Source organism: Salvelinus alpinus, chromosome 7 (assembly GCF_045679555.1).
Source record: "Salvelinus alpinus chromosome 7, SLU_Salpinus.1, whole genome shotgun sequence".
Classification (NCBI taxonomy): Eukaryota; Metazoa; Chordata; class Actinopteri; order Salmoniformes; family Salmonidae; genus Salvelinus; species Salvelinus alpinus.
The window spans coordinates 58,840,711-58,855,929 of NC_092092.1; the positions used below are offsets into that span (position 1 = coordinate 58,840,711).

The following is a 15,219-nucleotide window of genomic DNA, read 5'->3' on the forward strand; positions in this document are numbered from 1 at the left end:
ATGATTAGCTTGGAGGGTACTATGGTGTTGAAGGCTGAGCTGTAGTCATAGAACAGCATTTTTTATTTATTTAACCTTTATTACAATATAGCAATTAAACACTGGAGTGATAGATGTGCAGAAGATGAATGTGCAAGTAGAGATACTGGGGTGCAAAGGAGCTAAATACAGTATGGGGATGAGGTAGTTGGATGGGCTGTTTACAGATGGGCTATGTACAGGTGCAGTGATCCGTGAGCTGCTCTGACAGCTGGTGCTTAAAGTTAGTGAGGGAGATATGAGTCTCCAGCTTTAGTGATTTTTGCAGTTCGTTCCAGTCATTGGCAGCAGAGAACTGGAAGGAAATTGGCTTTGGGGGTGAGGAATTGGCTTTGGGGTTGACCAGTGAAATATAGCTGCTGGAGCGTGTGCTATGGGTGGGTGCTGCTTTGGTGACCAGTGAGCTGAGATAAGGCGGGGCTTTACCTAGCAAAGACTTGTAGATGACCTGGAGCCAGTCGGTTTGGCGACGAGTATGAAGTGAGGGCCAGCCAACGAGAGCGTACAGGTCGCAGTGGTGGGTAGTATATGGGGCTTTGGTGACAAAACGGATGGCACTGTGATAGACTGCATCCAATTTGTTGAGTAGAGTGTTGGAGGCTATTTTGTAAATGACATCACTGAAGTCGAGGATCGGTAGGATGGTCAGTTTTACGAGGGTATGTTTGGCAGAGTGAGTGAAGGATGCTTTGTTGCGAAATAGGAAGCCGGTTCTAGATGTAATTTTGGATTGGAGATGCTTAATGCTTAATGCCAGCAGCATACCACCCTGCATACCACTGTTGGCTTGCTTCTGAAGCTAAGCAGGGTCGGTCCTGGTCAGTCCCTGGATGGGAGACCAGATGCTGCTGGAAGTGGTGTTGGAGGGCCAGTAGGAGGCACTCTTTCCTCTGGTCTGAAAAATATCCCAATGCCCCAGGGCAGTGATTGGGGACACTGCCCTGTGTAGGGTGCCGTCTTTCGGATGGGACGTTAAACGGGTGTCCTGACTCTCTGAGGTCATTAAAGATCCCATGGCACTTATCGTAAGAGTAGGGGTGTTAACCCCGGTGTCCTGGCTAAATTCCCAATCTGGCCCTCAAACCATCATGGTCACCTAATAATCCCCAGTTTATAATTGGCTCTTTCATCCCCCTCCTCTCCCCTGTAACTATTCCCCAGGTCGTTGCTGCAAATGAGAACGTGTTCTCAGTCAACTTACCTGGTAAAATAACGGTAAAATGAAAATGAAAAAAAAAAATGTGAGTCTGGAAGGAGAGTTTACAGTCTAACCAGACACCTGGGTATTTGTAGTTGTCCACATGTTCTAAGTCAGAACCGTCCAGAGTAGTGATGCTGGACGGGCGGGCAGGTGCGGGCAGGGATCGGTTGAAGAGCATGCATTTAGTTTTACTTGCATTTAAGAGCAGTTGGAGGCCACGGAAGGAGAGTTGTATGGCATTGAAGCTCGTCTGGAGGTTAGTTAACAGTGTCCAAAGATAGGCCAGAAGTATACAGAATTGTGTTGTATGCATAGAGGTGGATCAGAGAATCACCAGGAGCAAGAGCGACATCATTGATGTATACAGAGAAGAGTCAGCCCGAGAATTGAACCCTGTGGCACCCCCATAGAGACTGCCAGAGGTCCGGACAACAGGCCCTCCGATTTGACATACTGAACTCTATCAGAGAAGTAGTTGGTGAACCAGGCGAGGCAATCAGTTGAGAAACCAAGGCTGTTGAGTCCGCCGATAAGAATGTGGTGATTGACAGAGTCGAAAGCCTTGGCCAGGTCGATGAATACGGCTGCGCAGTATTGTCTCTTATCGATGGCGGTTATGATATCGTTTAGGACCTTGAGCGTGGCTGAGGTGCACCCATGACCAGCTCTGACACAAGATTGCATAGCGGAGAAGGTACGGTGGGATTCGAAATGGTCGGTAATCTTTGTTAACTTGGCTTTCGAAGAACTTAGAAAGGCAGGATAGGATAGATATGTCTGTAGCAGTTTGGGTCTAGTGTCTCCCCCTTTGAAGAGGGAGATGACTGCGGCAGCTTTCCAATCTTTGGCAATCTCAGACGATACGAAAAAGAGAGGTTGAACAGGCTAGTAATAGGGGTTGCAACAATTTCGGCTGATAATTGTAGAAGGAGAGGGTCCAGATTGTCTATTCCTGCTGATTTGTAGGGGTCCAGATTTTGCCGCTCTTTCAGAATATCTATGTGGATTTGAGTGAAGGAGAAATGGGGGAGGCTTGGGCGAGTTGCTGTGGGGGGTGCAGGGCAGTTGACCGGGGTAGGGGTAGCCGGGTGGAAAGTCTGGCCAGCCATAGAAAAATGTTTATTGAAATTCTCAATTATCGTGGATTTATTGGTGGTGACAGTGTTTCCTAGCCTCAGTGCAGTGGGCAGCTGAGAGGAGGTGCTCTTATTCTCCATGGACTTTACAGTGTCCCAGATCTTTTTTGAATTTGTGCTACAGGATGCAAATTTCTGTTTGAAAAAGCTAGCCTTTGCTTTCTTAACTGCATGTGTATATTGGTTCCTAACTTCCCTGAAAAGTTCCATATGACAGGGGCTATTCAATGCTAATGCAGTACGCCACAGGATGTTTTTGTGCTGGTCATGGGCAGTCAGGTCTGGAGTGAACCAAGGGCTATATCTGTTCCTGGTTCAAAATTTGTTGAATGGGGCATGCTTATTTAAGGTGAGGAAGGCACTTTTAAAGAATAACCAGGCATCCTCTACTGACGGGATGAGGTCAATATCCTTCCAGGATACCCGGGCCAGGTCGTTTAGAAATGCCTGATCGCTGAAGTGTTTTAGGGAGCATTTGACAGTGATGAGGGGTGGTCGTTTGACCGCAGACCCATTACGGATGCAGGCAATGAGGAAGTGATCACTGAGATCTTGGTTGAAGACAGCAGAGGTGTATTTGGAGGGCAAGTTGGTTAGGATGATATCTATGAGGGTGTCCGTGTTTACGGATTTGGGGTTGTTCCTGGTAGGTTCATTGAACATTTGTGTGAGATTGAGGGCATCAAGTTTAGATTGTAGGATGGCCGGGGTGTTAAGCATGTCCCAGTTTAGGTCACCTAGCAGCACGAGCTCTGAAGATAGATGGTGGGCAATCAATTCACATATGGTGTCCAGGGCAGAGGGTGGTCTATAGCAAGCGGTAACAGTGAAAGACTTGTTTCTGGAAAGGTGGATTTTTAAAAGTAGAAGCACGAATTGTTTGGGTACAGAGCTGGATAGAAAGACAGAACTCTGCAGGCTATCTCTGCAGTAGATTGCAGCTCCACCCCCTTTGGCAGTTCTATCTTGTCGGAAAATGTTATCGTTGGGATAGAAATTTCAGGGTTTTTGATGGTCTTCCTAAGCCAGGATTCAGACACGGCTAGGACATCCCTGTTGGCAGAGTGTGCTAAAGCAGTGAATAAAACAAATTTAGGGTGGAGGCTTCTAATGTTAACATGCATGAAACCAAGTCTTTTATGGTTACAGAAGTCAACAAATGAGAGCACCTGGGGAATGGGAGTGGAGCTAGGCACTACAGGGCCTGGATTAACCTCTACATCACCAGAGGAGGAGTAGGATAAGGGTACGGCTAAAGGTTATAAGAACTGGTCGTCTAGTACGTTCGGAACAGAGAGTAAAAGGAGCAGGTTTGAGGACGCGGCTAGGGATACAGTCTGGGCCAACAGCCTTGCGAGGATTAACACACTTAAATGTCTTACTCACGGAGGAGAGCCCAAATTCAGGGGGTTGAATACTTATCTAATCAAGATATATTAGTGTTTTATTATTCATCACTTAAATTTCTTTTCTCTCGTTTTGACAGTATTTTGTGCAGATCGTTGAAAAAAGGACAAATCCATGATAATCCCATTTTGTAACACAACAAAATTTGGAAAAAGTGAAGGGGTGTGAATACTTTCTGAAGGCACTGTAAATGTCAGTGATTTTAGAATAGGGCTTTGCTTGAGAAATTTGGGCAGAGATGATAGGGGAAGAATATAGACGTTTTATACTATACTTGCCTGCAGGGCAGAAAATCCTAAATGTTTTTAAATGTATATTTGTCAACTGTCCACAGGCCTCTGACCTATCTCCCCCTATGCAAATAAAGTATGGGGGGAAGGTTATTTGACACTCAAAATGTATCTACCGTCACGTGAGAACAAATAACGTGACATAAAGCCAGCGAACGGGAAGTGCTCTCAGTACTTCCCAAATAATTTCACCAAAAACAGGGAGGGGTGTAATCATTTGTTCAAACCATAGCAAACGGAAAAAGTTTAGCAATGAAAACGTGAGTTTCTATTGGACACATTCTGATAGATCCCGCCCCATTTGATTCTGTTTAAGAAACGTTTTGCAACAGAATTGGCGAAATTAATACGCTCCAGTACGGTATGTTTAGAAACTTTGTGACTTCCCGGTGAAAACAGATTTGTTTGACGCTGTTTGTTGTTCTGGTCTATCACCTTGAGCCAACTCTCACAAGCGGCCACCACAAAAGTTTTCGATTGAGCTGGACAGATTGAAGGAAACAGGTAAAGTCGTATATTTCCTACCTGCTTTCACAAAGGATAGATTCGTGTGTGGTCGGTCAACATATTTTCCTATCTACAAATGTGGACATTCTGTAGGCTAGTGGGCTATTTGAGTTGCTGACATTGGAAATATCTAGCCTAATATAAGTTAATTGATTTTTATATTGTTTATGTGGTAACTTAGTCTAATGCAATGCATGGAAACGTTGTGGCAAAACGGGATCAACTTTGTTGTTTTTGACAGACAAGATAGGGGGCAACGTTTGCCAACTTGGATAGATACAATGTTGCAAACAACAATGTCTCGTGATTACATCTGCAACTCTCCCAGCGAAATGAATACTTTTTAATTTGATTGACGCTGGACGAATTTGCGGCTTTTTGATTTTGTGAGCCTGTTCAGGTTTGGTTTCGCTTTGCCAATCACCCTTCTAACATTTATATTAATCTACTATCTATTTAGTCATCTATTAATAGCTAGTAGTTCATCTATCAATGTCAAGATAGTTATTTTTATAAATATATTTCATGCAATTTTAAAATACTTTATGACTAGAGGCATTAGCAGAATCTATTTTTAATCTGACGAATTATAGGGTAGGTAGCCTGCTGAACCTGACAAATGGATCAATAAAAACATACAATACGAGAAGGGAAGACACAAATGGAATATGACATCCATCTAAACTGGAGGAGGAAATTGTCCAAAAACAATCTTTTAAGTGGCACTGACCCAACAATGATAGAGTGGTTGTGTGCGTGCACTAACTGGGGAAATTGCTGATGCTCTCTGTTGGTGCCAATAAAATAGACTATACTGTTGTTCACTCAGTTAAGTTGAGAATTGTTATAACTAAAAGACAGACTATTCTTTTCATTTCCTTCTCTTTACAGCAATAACCATTTGCTTTCAAACTATGTTTTGAAATATTGCAATATGCCTGGCTGGGCCTCTACTTTTCACTGAACGCAACTCAACAATCATGTAGTTGGTCTTTGCTGCGTGCGCTGCCTTTCCTAATGACTGTCGGCAATGCGATTTTAAAACAATCCATCATTTTTTTATTTTAAAGAAGCTAATGATCCACTGTGGCCAAATAAAGCTTTAGTAGTCTGTTTTGAATGGTTTTATAGAAAAAAACATTTGAATAAATCATTTTGGAGATTATTTATCTTTGGATTGAATTGTTGTGTCAATGTATTTTATTATAGGGAATATCATGGATCGTAGCCTGTATATCATGTTGTGCAATCACAGTGTTTTCATGAGACAAGTGCACGGGTCTCTTCCCTCTGTCCTATCAAGGGACACAGACCCTGTCATCTGATTCAGACTCCTCACTCCAGTTTGTTGTGCCACAGACCTAAAACTCATTGTATTGACAATCACATGTGTGCTTTAATTGATATTAACAATGATTCTGGGGGTTCTTAATGAGTAGCCATTAATCCTGGACTCTATTGGAACCCTGTTGGTATTTACAGCTTTGAAATGGCAGATAAGTAGGAGTGACACACACACACAGAGACTATTGTATTACCATTCTTTCTTCATGGTTATATTGCATTTTACAGACCTGCCCACTACCCGTCATCCTTGCTTCCTCTGTCCTTGTTTCCTCCATCCCTCGCCTCTTTCAAAGCACATCGGAGGAGGAGGCCCGAGGGGGGGAACCTTCAATCCTCTCCCCCAATGTGCTTTGAGAGGGTGAGGATTTGACAGCTAGTAACATTTTTAGACAGTACATTCCTATATGTACAGTTGAAGTCGGAAGTCTACATACACTTAGGTTGGAGTCATTAAAACTTGTTTTTCAACCACTCCACAAATTTATTGTTAACAAACTATAGTTTTGGTACGTCGGTTAGGACATCTACTGTGTGCATGACACAAGTAATTTTTCCAACAATTGTTTACAGATTATTTCACTTGTATTACAATTCCTGTATTACAATTCCAGTGGGTCAGAAGTTTACATACACTAAATTGACTGTGCCTTTTAAACAGCTTGGAAAATTCCAGAAAATGATGTCAATGCTTTAGAAGCTTCTGACTGGCTAATTGACATAATATGAGTCAATTGGAGGTGTACCTGTGGATGTATTTCAAGGCCTACCTTCAAACTCAGTGCCTCTTTGCTTGACATCATGGGAAAATCTAAATAAATCAGCCAAGAGCTCAGAAAAAAATTTGTAGACCTCTACAAGTCTGGTTCATTCTTGGGAGCAATTTTCAAATGCCTGAAGGTACCACGTTCATCTGTACAAACAATAGTCTGCAAGTATGAACACCATGAGACCACGCAGCCGTCATACCGCTCAGGAAGGAGGCACATTCTGTCTCCTAGAGATGAACGTACTTTGGTGCGAAAAGTACAAGATCATACTTTTTGGAGAAATGTTCTCTGGTCTGATGAAACAAAATTAGAACTGTTTGGCCATAATGACCATTGTTATGTTTGGAGGAAAAAAGGGGAGGCTTGCAAGCCAAAGAACACCTTCCCAACCGTGAAGCACGGAGGTGGCAGCATCATGTTGTGGGGTGCTTTGCTGCAGGAGGGACTGGTGCACTTTACAAAATAGATGGCATCCTTAGGGAGGAAAATTATGTGGATATATTGAAGCAACATCTCAAGACATCAGTCAGGAAGTTAAAGCTTGGTCGCAAATGGGTCTTCCAAATGGACAATGTCCCCAAGCAGACTTCCAAAGTTGTGGCAAAATGGCTTAAGGGCAACAAAGTCAAGGTATTGGAGTGGCCATCACAAAGCCCTGACCTCAATCCTATAGAAAATTAGTGAGCAGAACTGAAAAAGCGTGTGCGAGCAAGGAGGCCTACAAACCTGACTCAGTTACACCAGCTCTGTCAGGAGGAATGGGCCAAAATTCACCCAACTTATTGTGGGAAGCTTGTGGAAGGCTACCCGAAACGTTTGACCCAAGTCAATCAATTTAAAGGCAATGCTACTAAATACTAATTGAGTGTATGTAAACTTCTGACCCACTGGGAATGTGATGAAAGAAATAAAACCTGAAATAAATCATTCTCTCTACTATTATTCTGACATTTCACATTCTTAAAATAGTGGTGATCCTAACTGACCGAAGACAGGGAATATTTACTAGGATTAAATGTCAGGAATTATGAATACATTTATACTCAGTTTTTGGCTAAGGTGTATGTGTACTTCTGACTTCAACTGTACATATCAACCACAATTACCTTGTCCCCCTGCACATTGACTCGGTACTGGTACCCCGTGAAGTGAAGACAGAGGAAGCACGGATTTGACTGCTGGTAGGTGGCTAAAATGCAATGTAACCTTAAACAAAGCATAGTGATACAAAAGTATTAATTAAATTGTTGTGACTATCTTATCTTAAATAGACATTGAGAAATATACCTATCGGGATTGATGGATGTATTAATAGATTACTTTATAGATGAATATAATTAGATTAAGGGTGAACTGCTATTTTGAAGGAACAGGAAGTGTTTGTTTGCATTTGGTTAGTGACAGACATTCCACATTTAACCCAACCCGCTTGTGAAATTCTAAATATCAAGTGTTTTTATGTTTATATGCCAAAAACTGGAACAAACATTTTTTTAAATAAATAATCAATTGGCCAAAATGTACACGGACGATCTTGGTTCAGTCTCTCCCCAGTCTAAATGTCGATATGGTTAAACCTATTTTAGTGACCCACATCAAGGGTGGTGTATTGAGGCCTTTGCACTGACTTGTGGTCAGAGTTTAATTAGTTGTGAAGTGCAGCTTGAGTGGAAATTCCACTGTCGCAATTCATGTGACTTTTTCAGTTAGTCAGAGGGGAAGAATGCACTTTGTCTTTCCCTTATCTGCAACTGTCAGCGGTCACCTGATTTTTGAAGCAACCGCCATACACTAATATCATTCTCTCTCTTCACCTTATCCCTCACTACTTTTATCTATTCACTGTTTCTATCCTATCTCCTTTCCATCTCCCTGTCTCTTTACCTTCTTACTCTCCCCCCTTTTCCCTCTCCCTCTAGGCCTATCTCTAGGTGGCGATGGGTTCTATGTTCCGCAGTGAGGAGGTGTGCCTGGTGCAGCTCTTCCTCCAGTCTGGTTCAGCCTACAACTGTGTCAGTGAACTGGGAGAACTGGGCCTGGTCGAGTTCAGAGATGTGAGTTCTGTTCTCCCCTGACCTCGTTTGTCTTGTATCTTCACTAAGAATGACTGTCTCAGAAACAGTAGCTGTAACTAATGTCTCTACCATCTTGCTATTAAGTTTGAAATTAGCGACATTAGCTGAGGTGTAGTAATGCCTCGTGTGAATAACTGGTGAGTAACTAACTGTGTCTGTTGTACTCTTCCCTCTGTGGTGAATCAGTTGAACCCCAATGTCAACTCCTTCCAGAGGAAGTTTGTGGGGGAGGTGAGACGATGTGAGGAACTGGAGAAAACCTTCTGTAAGTATCTAGATCCCTTACTATCGGCTCCTGAAACAAGGCCGCTCATTAAAGCGATCCTAATACAAGAAAATTGTTTGACAGTTGTCTCCTATGCATTTGACTTTCTCTCCTTACATCTTTCCCTCAATCTCTCTCTTTTCATCCTTCTCTCCACTCAGCGTTCCTGGAGCAGGAGATCAATCGGTCTCTGTGGCCCCCCCTCCATGGCCCCCTCCCTTCCCCCTGCCCGACACCCTCGGCCCCCCAGCCCAGAGACCTACTCACCATTGAGGAAGAGAGTGAGAGGCTGGCCAGGGAGCTCAAAGAGGTGTCCAGGAACAGAGACAGTCTCAGAGCCCAGATGACCCAGCTCAGCCAATACAAAGGGGTTCTCACCCAGACCCACTCCCTCACCTCCTCACAGGTCAGAACTACACCACCCAGACCCACTCCCTCAGAACTACAACTACTGTTTGGATGTATTAAAGTGGAGAACTACAATCTCATAACTATTTTCATTGTTCCCTCTCACAGGGTTCGCCGCCTCCACTGGAAACAGTAGGCATATTGGAGCCTAACCGACAGGACGTCCACCTCAGGTAAACCTCATTAGTCAAAGCGATTGCCAGTGTCTTTCCACCTAACTTTTTTTTTACATTGGCTCTGGACAATGACTGATTTCCATTTTCCAGTTGGTCAACATACTTTCTGTGCCAACTTACCTCGTTTTTTAAATTTCTCCCATCCCTCTCTCGTTTGCAGTTTTGTAGCCGGTGTGGTCCACCCCTGGAAAGTCCCTTCGTTCGAGCGGTTGCTATGGCGAGCGTGCCGTGGTTACATCATCGTGGACTTCAGAGAGATGGAGGAGCAACTAGAGCTTCCTGTCACGGTGAGGAGAGGAAGGAAGGAAGAGGAGCTCTATACTAAAAGTAGAGTAGCAAGTAAGATGGTCAGTGAGTCAAATCTTCTAATATTTGATGTGATGGCAGGGGGAGATGCAGTGGACGGTGTTCCTCATATCCTACTGGGGAGATCAGATCGGACAGAAGGTCAAGAAGATCTGTGATTGGTGAGTAAACCTGTCCACTTCTCCTTCGTTGTGATATTTGACACATTGCAGTGGTTCATGTTTATGCTTGTTTAACGACCCATGTCTTTCTTGCACCTCCTCAATAACTTGCATTCCCAGCTTCCACACACAGACGTTTGTGTACCCCGACAGCCCCACGGAGAGAGAGGAGATTCTCCAGGGACTGCAGGGCAGAATTGAAGACATCAAATCTGTAAGGCAGACTACCACTGTATAAAACACATTCACCTTCATTTTTGTTGCTGTATCTCCAACTTCAATAAGAATCACATTGGGAACAGCAAACAGTGAGCGAACATTTTACTTTTAAATTTGCCTCACACTCCATCTCTAATCCATCCCTCGTCCTCCTTCACCCCCTCCCCCCTCCTACCCCAGGTCTTGTCCCAGACAGAGCACTACCTCCAGCAGCTGTTGGTGCGTGCTGTAGCCGTGCTGCCCCAGTGGAAGGTGCGGGTCCAGAAGTCTAAGGCTGTCCAGGCTGTGCTGAACCTCTGCAGCCCCTCTGTCACCGACAAGTGTCTGATCGCTGAGGCCTGGTGTCCCGTCAGCAAGCTGCCTGAACTACAGAGTGCCCTGAGAGAAGGAGGGGTGAGGGAGGGGAAGGAAAGAGGGAAGGGGAGATTGAGTAACCAAGCAAGATGCAAGGCAACAAGAGAGGGTTGTCTTTTGGTCATGCTGTTTAAACTGAGGAATGTATGTAATTTTTCAAGGTACCCCAAAAGTGTATGACTTAAGCCCCTTCATTTTGTCTCTTGCTCTCCCCCAATCAGAGGAAGAGTGGCAGTGGGATGGACTCGTTCTACAACCGCCTCCCATGCTCCACCCCTCCTCCCACCCTGTTCCCTACCAACTCCTTCACGGCCGGCTTCCAGAGCATTGTAGAGGCTTATGGAGTGGCCAGTTACCGTGAGGTTAACCCAGGTATCAATCAATACATGTATCACTTCAAACCGCCAACCCTTCAACAGACCAACCCAGGGAAGAACCACCTCTAGTATATGTAAATGTTCAGAAATTTGTTCTCTCGCTCAACCCTCTTATTCCCGTTCTCCATAGCCGTGTACACCATCATCACGTTCCCCTTCCTGTTTGCGGTGATGTTTGGGGACGTGGGTCACGGCCTGCTGATGTTCCTGGCTGCCCTCTGGATGGTCCTGGAGGAGAAGGACCCCAAACTCAGGAACAACACCAATGAGGTTGTGCCCACAAATACGTCACACTCTTTCATACACACACTTTAAACACACTTTAAATTGAGAGGCTGACAATTATACGGATTCAGAGGAACAGTCCTAATATAAAGTCTCTGTGTGTGGTGTAGATCTGGAGGATGATGTTTGGAGGACGCTATCTGATCCTGTTGATGGGACTGTTCTCTGTCTACACTGGGGCCATCTACAATGAGTGTTTCAGCAGAGGACTCAGCCCCTTCAGCTCCGGCTGGCACGTACGACCCATGTTCGAGAGCGGAGATTGGAGGTAAGGACACATGCCACATCACTCACACCTGCGTAACAGCGCCACAATCCTTTTTCTGATTGTCCTGTATGTTTTAAAATATTTGAGTTCTGTATCTCTCTCTCTCGCTCAGTACAACAACTCTTAAAGAGAACAACTTCCTGTCCCTGGACCCTAACATCACTGGGGTTTTTACAGGACCCTATCCTTTTGGCATCGACCCGGTATGGAAATCCACCACACTGCCTCCTCTCTCTCTCTCCCTTCCTAATTTCTCTCTTCCTCATTTCTCTCTCTCTCTATTCTCCCTGTGATTGTTTCCATGACTCAGTTATAATGAGTAACTGTGCTGTGTGGTCCTCAGATCTGGGGTCTGTCCAACAACCACCTGACATTCCTCAACTCCTACAAGATGAAGATGTCCGTCATCATCGGGGTGATCCACATGACCTTCGGAGTCTGTCTGTCCTTCTTCAACTACAAGTGAGGGAACATTGCGTTAGTTTGTGTGTGTGTATTGAAATGCAAGGGACTATCGCTGTAATCTACAAATTTTCTCACCGTCCCTCTCCTGCTATCACTACTCTCTCTCTCTCTCTCGCTCTACTCAAACCAATACCTTTGCCTATGCATTAATTTCTCTTATAACCTATGATTCCCTCTACCCACCCACCTCTTTGGCTATCTCTTTTCATCCCTCTTGGCCATCGCTCTCTCCTCCCTCCCATCTCTCTCTGCCCATCCTTCTCTCCCCCATCTCTCTTTCTTTCTCTCTCTCCCTCCAGACACTTTAACCAGTTGAGCAGTGTATTCCTGGTACTGATCCCAGAGCTGTTCTTCATGCTGTGTCTGTTTGGTTACCTGGTCTTCATGGTCATCTTCAAGTGGCTGGCCTTTGACACGGCCCACTCTAACTCCGCCCCCAGCATCCTCATCCACTTCATAGACATGTTCCTATTCACAGTGAACAAGGAAAACCCGCCCCTCTACAAAGGACAGGTGTGTTTTGTAGGGAAACCTCCCACTGTTTGGGATGGTTACAGTATATGTATGGAAGGGCACACAACGGGCTCACTACAAAATACTTAATTGTTTAAAGTATGCTTAATGTTTGCTGAATCCTTGAAAACATCATCTATAGGTAAACAATGGTATGGTAGCATGCTCACCCCTAAGTACAACCTGCCACTGTGGTGACGTTCTAACTCCCGCTCTCTGCACTGTAGATTGTGGTGCAGAAGGTCCTTGTGGTGCTGGCGCTGTGTTCTGTTCCAGTCCTACTGCTGGGGAAACCCATCCATCAATACATCACCCACAAGAGGAACCACTGGCACATGGTGAGCAACTTGACTCTGGCTGAGCTTTTGCTAAGTGTATTGATTTTATTGTAAGTATCTAGCATCACTTTGTTTCTTCTGTATGTGAGTTGGTCTGGTGTGATTCTGTGTCCTCCAGGCAGGAGAGAGCCGCCCCCTGTTAGATGAGAACAATTCCATCAACGCTCATCAGGGAGAGGTGGAGACGGGGAGTCACAGAGAGGAGGTGGAAAGGCGGCGTTATCACAGTGTTACCTATGCTAGCTATATTTCTGTGTTCGCAGAGGCTTAGCTAGTGACACGTTTAACGTATTACTCAGTCTGACAACTTTTCAACTCCTCCCCCTCTTTAAAAAAAAAATCTAATAAATATCACATTCTCTGTGTCTGTAGGAGTTTGATGCTGCTGATGTGTTCATGCACCAGGCCATCCACACCATAGAGTACTGTCTAGGCTGCATCTCCAACACAGCCTCTTACCTACGACTGTGGGCCCTGAGTCTTGCACATGCACGTGAGTCACACACACACACCCTCGTTCTCCACTGATTTGTAGTCACTCACCGCAAACTGACTCATATTTTGAAATAGTACTAACTCGCTGTAGCTCTTATTTTGTGTGTTCCCCCTCCGTCCCTCCAGAGCTGTCAGAGGTGCTCTGGGTGATGGTGATGCGTATCGCCCTAAACGGGCAAGGCTACGTGGGATCTGTGGTTCTGTTTGTAGTCTTTTCCTTCTTTGCTGTGCTGACAGTCTCCATCCTCCTGGTCATGGAGGGCCTGTCTGCCTTCCTGCATGCCTTGCGTCTGCACTGGTAAGAGATTGGGGGATGGAGGGAGATGGTTGGGGGGAAAGACAGAATGAGTGAACGAGAGGAGTGTGTGACTGGAGGATTGGAGAAAATATATTATGTGCAATATTGTTTGTTGATTTTTCTTTCTCTCCTAGGGTGGAGTTCCAGAATAAGTTCTACAGCGGAACAGGCTACAAGCTGAACCCTTTCGCCTTCTCTTCCCTAATCCACGCCTCGTCCGCTATGTGATCAATTTATTGACCGTTTTAAATATGTTTGAATAATTAACAACCATTTGGCAATCAGTCACTTGCTCTGCACCTATCGCTCCCCCGCACATTTGAGAATGATTGCTCTCTTTTTTATCGAAAGCTTGGTGTTTTGAAGAACTTGTTCAATGTCCAAGAATGCATTGAGGACTTTGCACTGTGTTATTGATTATGTGCCCATTTCAGCATGCATGTTGTGTGATCAGAATATCTGTTGTTCCTTCTATGGACTGACCATGTGTTGCTTCCAGTAATGTACATTTTAGATAATAAATGTTTTTTATCATTCACATTCTCTTAGTTTATCATTCTAAGCATGATTTGAAAACTGTTGTAATATCTTCATAGTGTTGTTTGGTTGAATAACTCAGGAAATGGTTGGTATTGACTTTCACACATGATGAAAGTGATCTCAAAGTCTGTAAAGATAAAGGACACCAGTTGTCTTAACACATCTGGTCTGAAAGACAAAGTAGACATGATGGCTGTGCTGCTTTTGTTATTGGTAATGTGAGCGACCCTTTATGGTACTCAACACCTCCAGTTTCTTGTGTCGTATTTGGACACGGTTAATGATTATGGAAAGGAAACTTGTCAACTATGTCATTCACATGTCTGATATGAGCAGAGAACCATCTGAATGAAGATCAATGTTTTTCCAAAGATTAACTTGATTTGTGTGCCTTTGAGCCCATCTAGTTATGTTTGTAATCAGGCCTTATCTGTTCATTAGTCATTGAGACTGATCATGGAACATATTCAAGCCTTTGAACAACTGTTTGTCTGCCGCATTCTCTGTATCCTGGTTCACATCATGCTGTCTTTGTTTTTACTATCAGTGTGAAACTCTATGGCTGAAATGAAATTAAAGCTGTTTTTTTTTTCTTACAGTTGTGTGGATGTACGTTTTACTTCTTGACTTGGTATTTCTATTGTAGAAATAAGGCGAGGCCATTTTCTTAAATTATGGACATGAACTAATATTGGTTTAATTTGACTTTATTCTATTCTCACTTCCATCTGGTAAGTGGGTTGTGGTGTAAATGTGTGTGAAGCGCAACAGGGCCTCACTGTGGCGAGGGGACACTGAACCGGATGGCAGTGATGAAAAAAGAAGTGGTCAATGTAAAGTGTAAAAGATGGCGGCACACATGTCAAGGCGAATGTTTATTGAATATCGACCGTAATTGGTTTCTCTTTTGAGTCGCTACAGTGGATGATCAAGTATAGTCTGAACTTTAATATATGACCACATACGGAACGAGATGGCAGTG

At 44.1% G+C, this 15,219-nt stretch overlaps 1 protein-coding gene across 2 annotated transcripts; it reads left to right on the forward strand.

Annotated features, from left to right (window-relative positions):
* Positions 1-4,288: 4,288 nt before the first annotated feature.
* On the forward strand, positions 4,289-14,833 carry LOC139581344 (V-type proton ATPase 116 kDa subunit a 3-like). Of its 2 annotated transcripts, XM_071410994.1 has the most exons (21): positions 4,289-4,577; positions 7,844-7,875; positions 8,614-8,748; positions 8,956-9,034; positions 9,196-9,440; positions 9,551-9,615; positions 9,779-9,905; positions 10,006-10,085; positions 10,206-10,299; positions 10,485-10,697; positions 10,880-11,030; positions 11,166-11,305; positions 11,431-11,588; positions 11,701-11,791; positions 11,932-12,050; positions 12,353-12,566; positions 12,794-12,904; positions 13,023-13,109; positions 13,277-13,397; positions 13,526-13,697; positions 13,832-14,833. In XM_071410994.1, the coding sequence occupies exons 3-21, from the start codon at positions 8,632-8,634 to the stop codon at positions 13,923-13,925; spliced, it is 2,478 nt and encodes an 825-aa protein (XP_071267095.1). In that variant the 5' UTR covers positions 4,289-4,577; positions 7,844-7,875; positions 8,614-8,631; the 3' UTR covers positions 13,926-14,833. The 2 variants fall into 2 exon arrangements, with proteins under 2 accessions (XP_071267095.1, XP_071267094.1); XM_071410993.1 differs by lacking the exon at positions 7,844-7,875 and having other exon boundaries at positions 4,290-4,577.
* Positions 14,834-15,219: the final 386 nt, after the last annotated feature.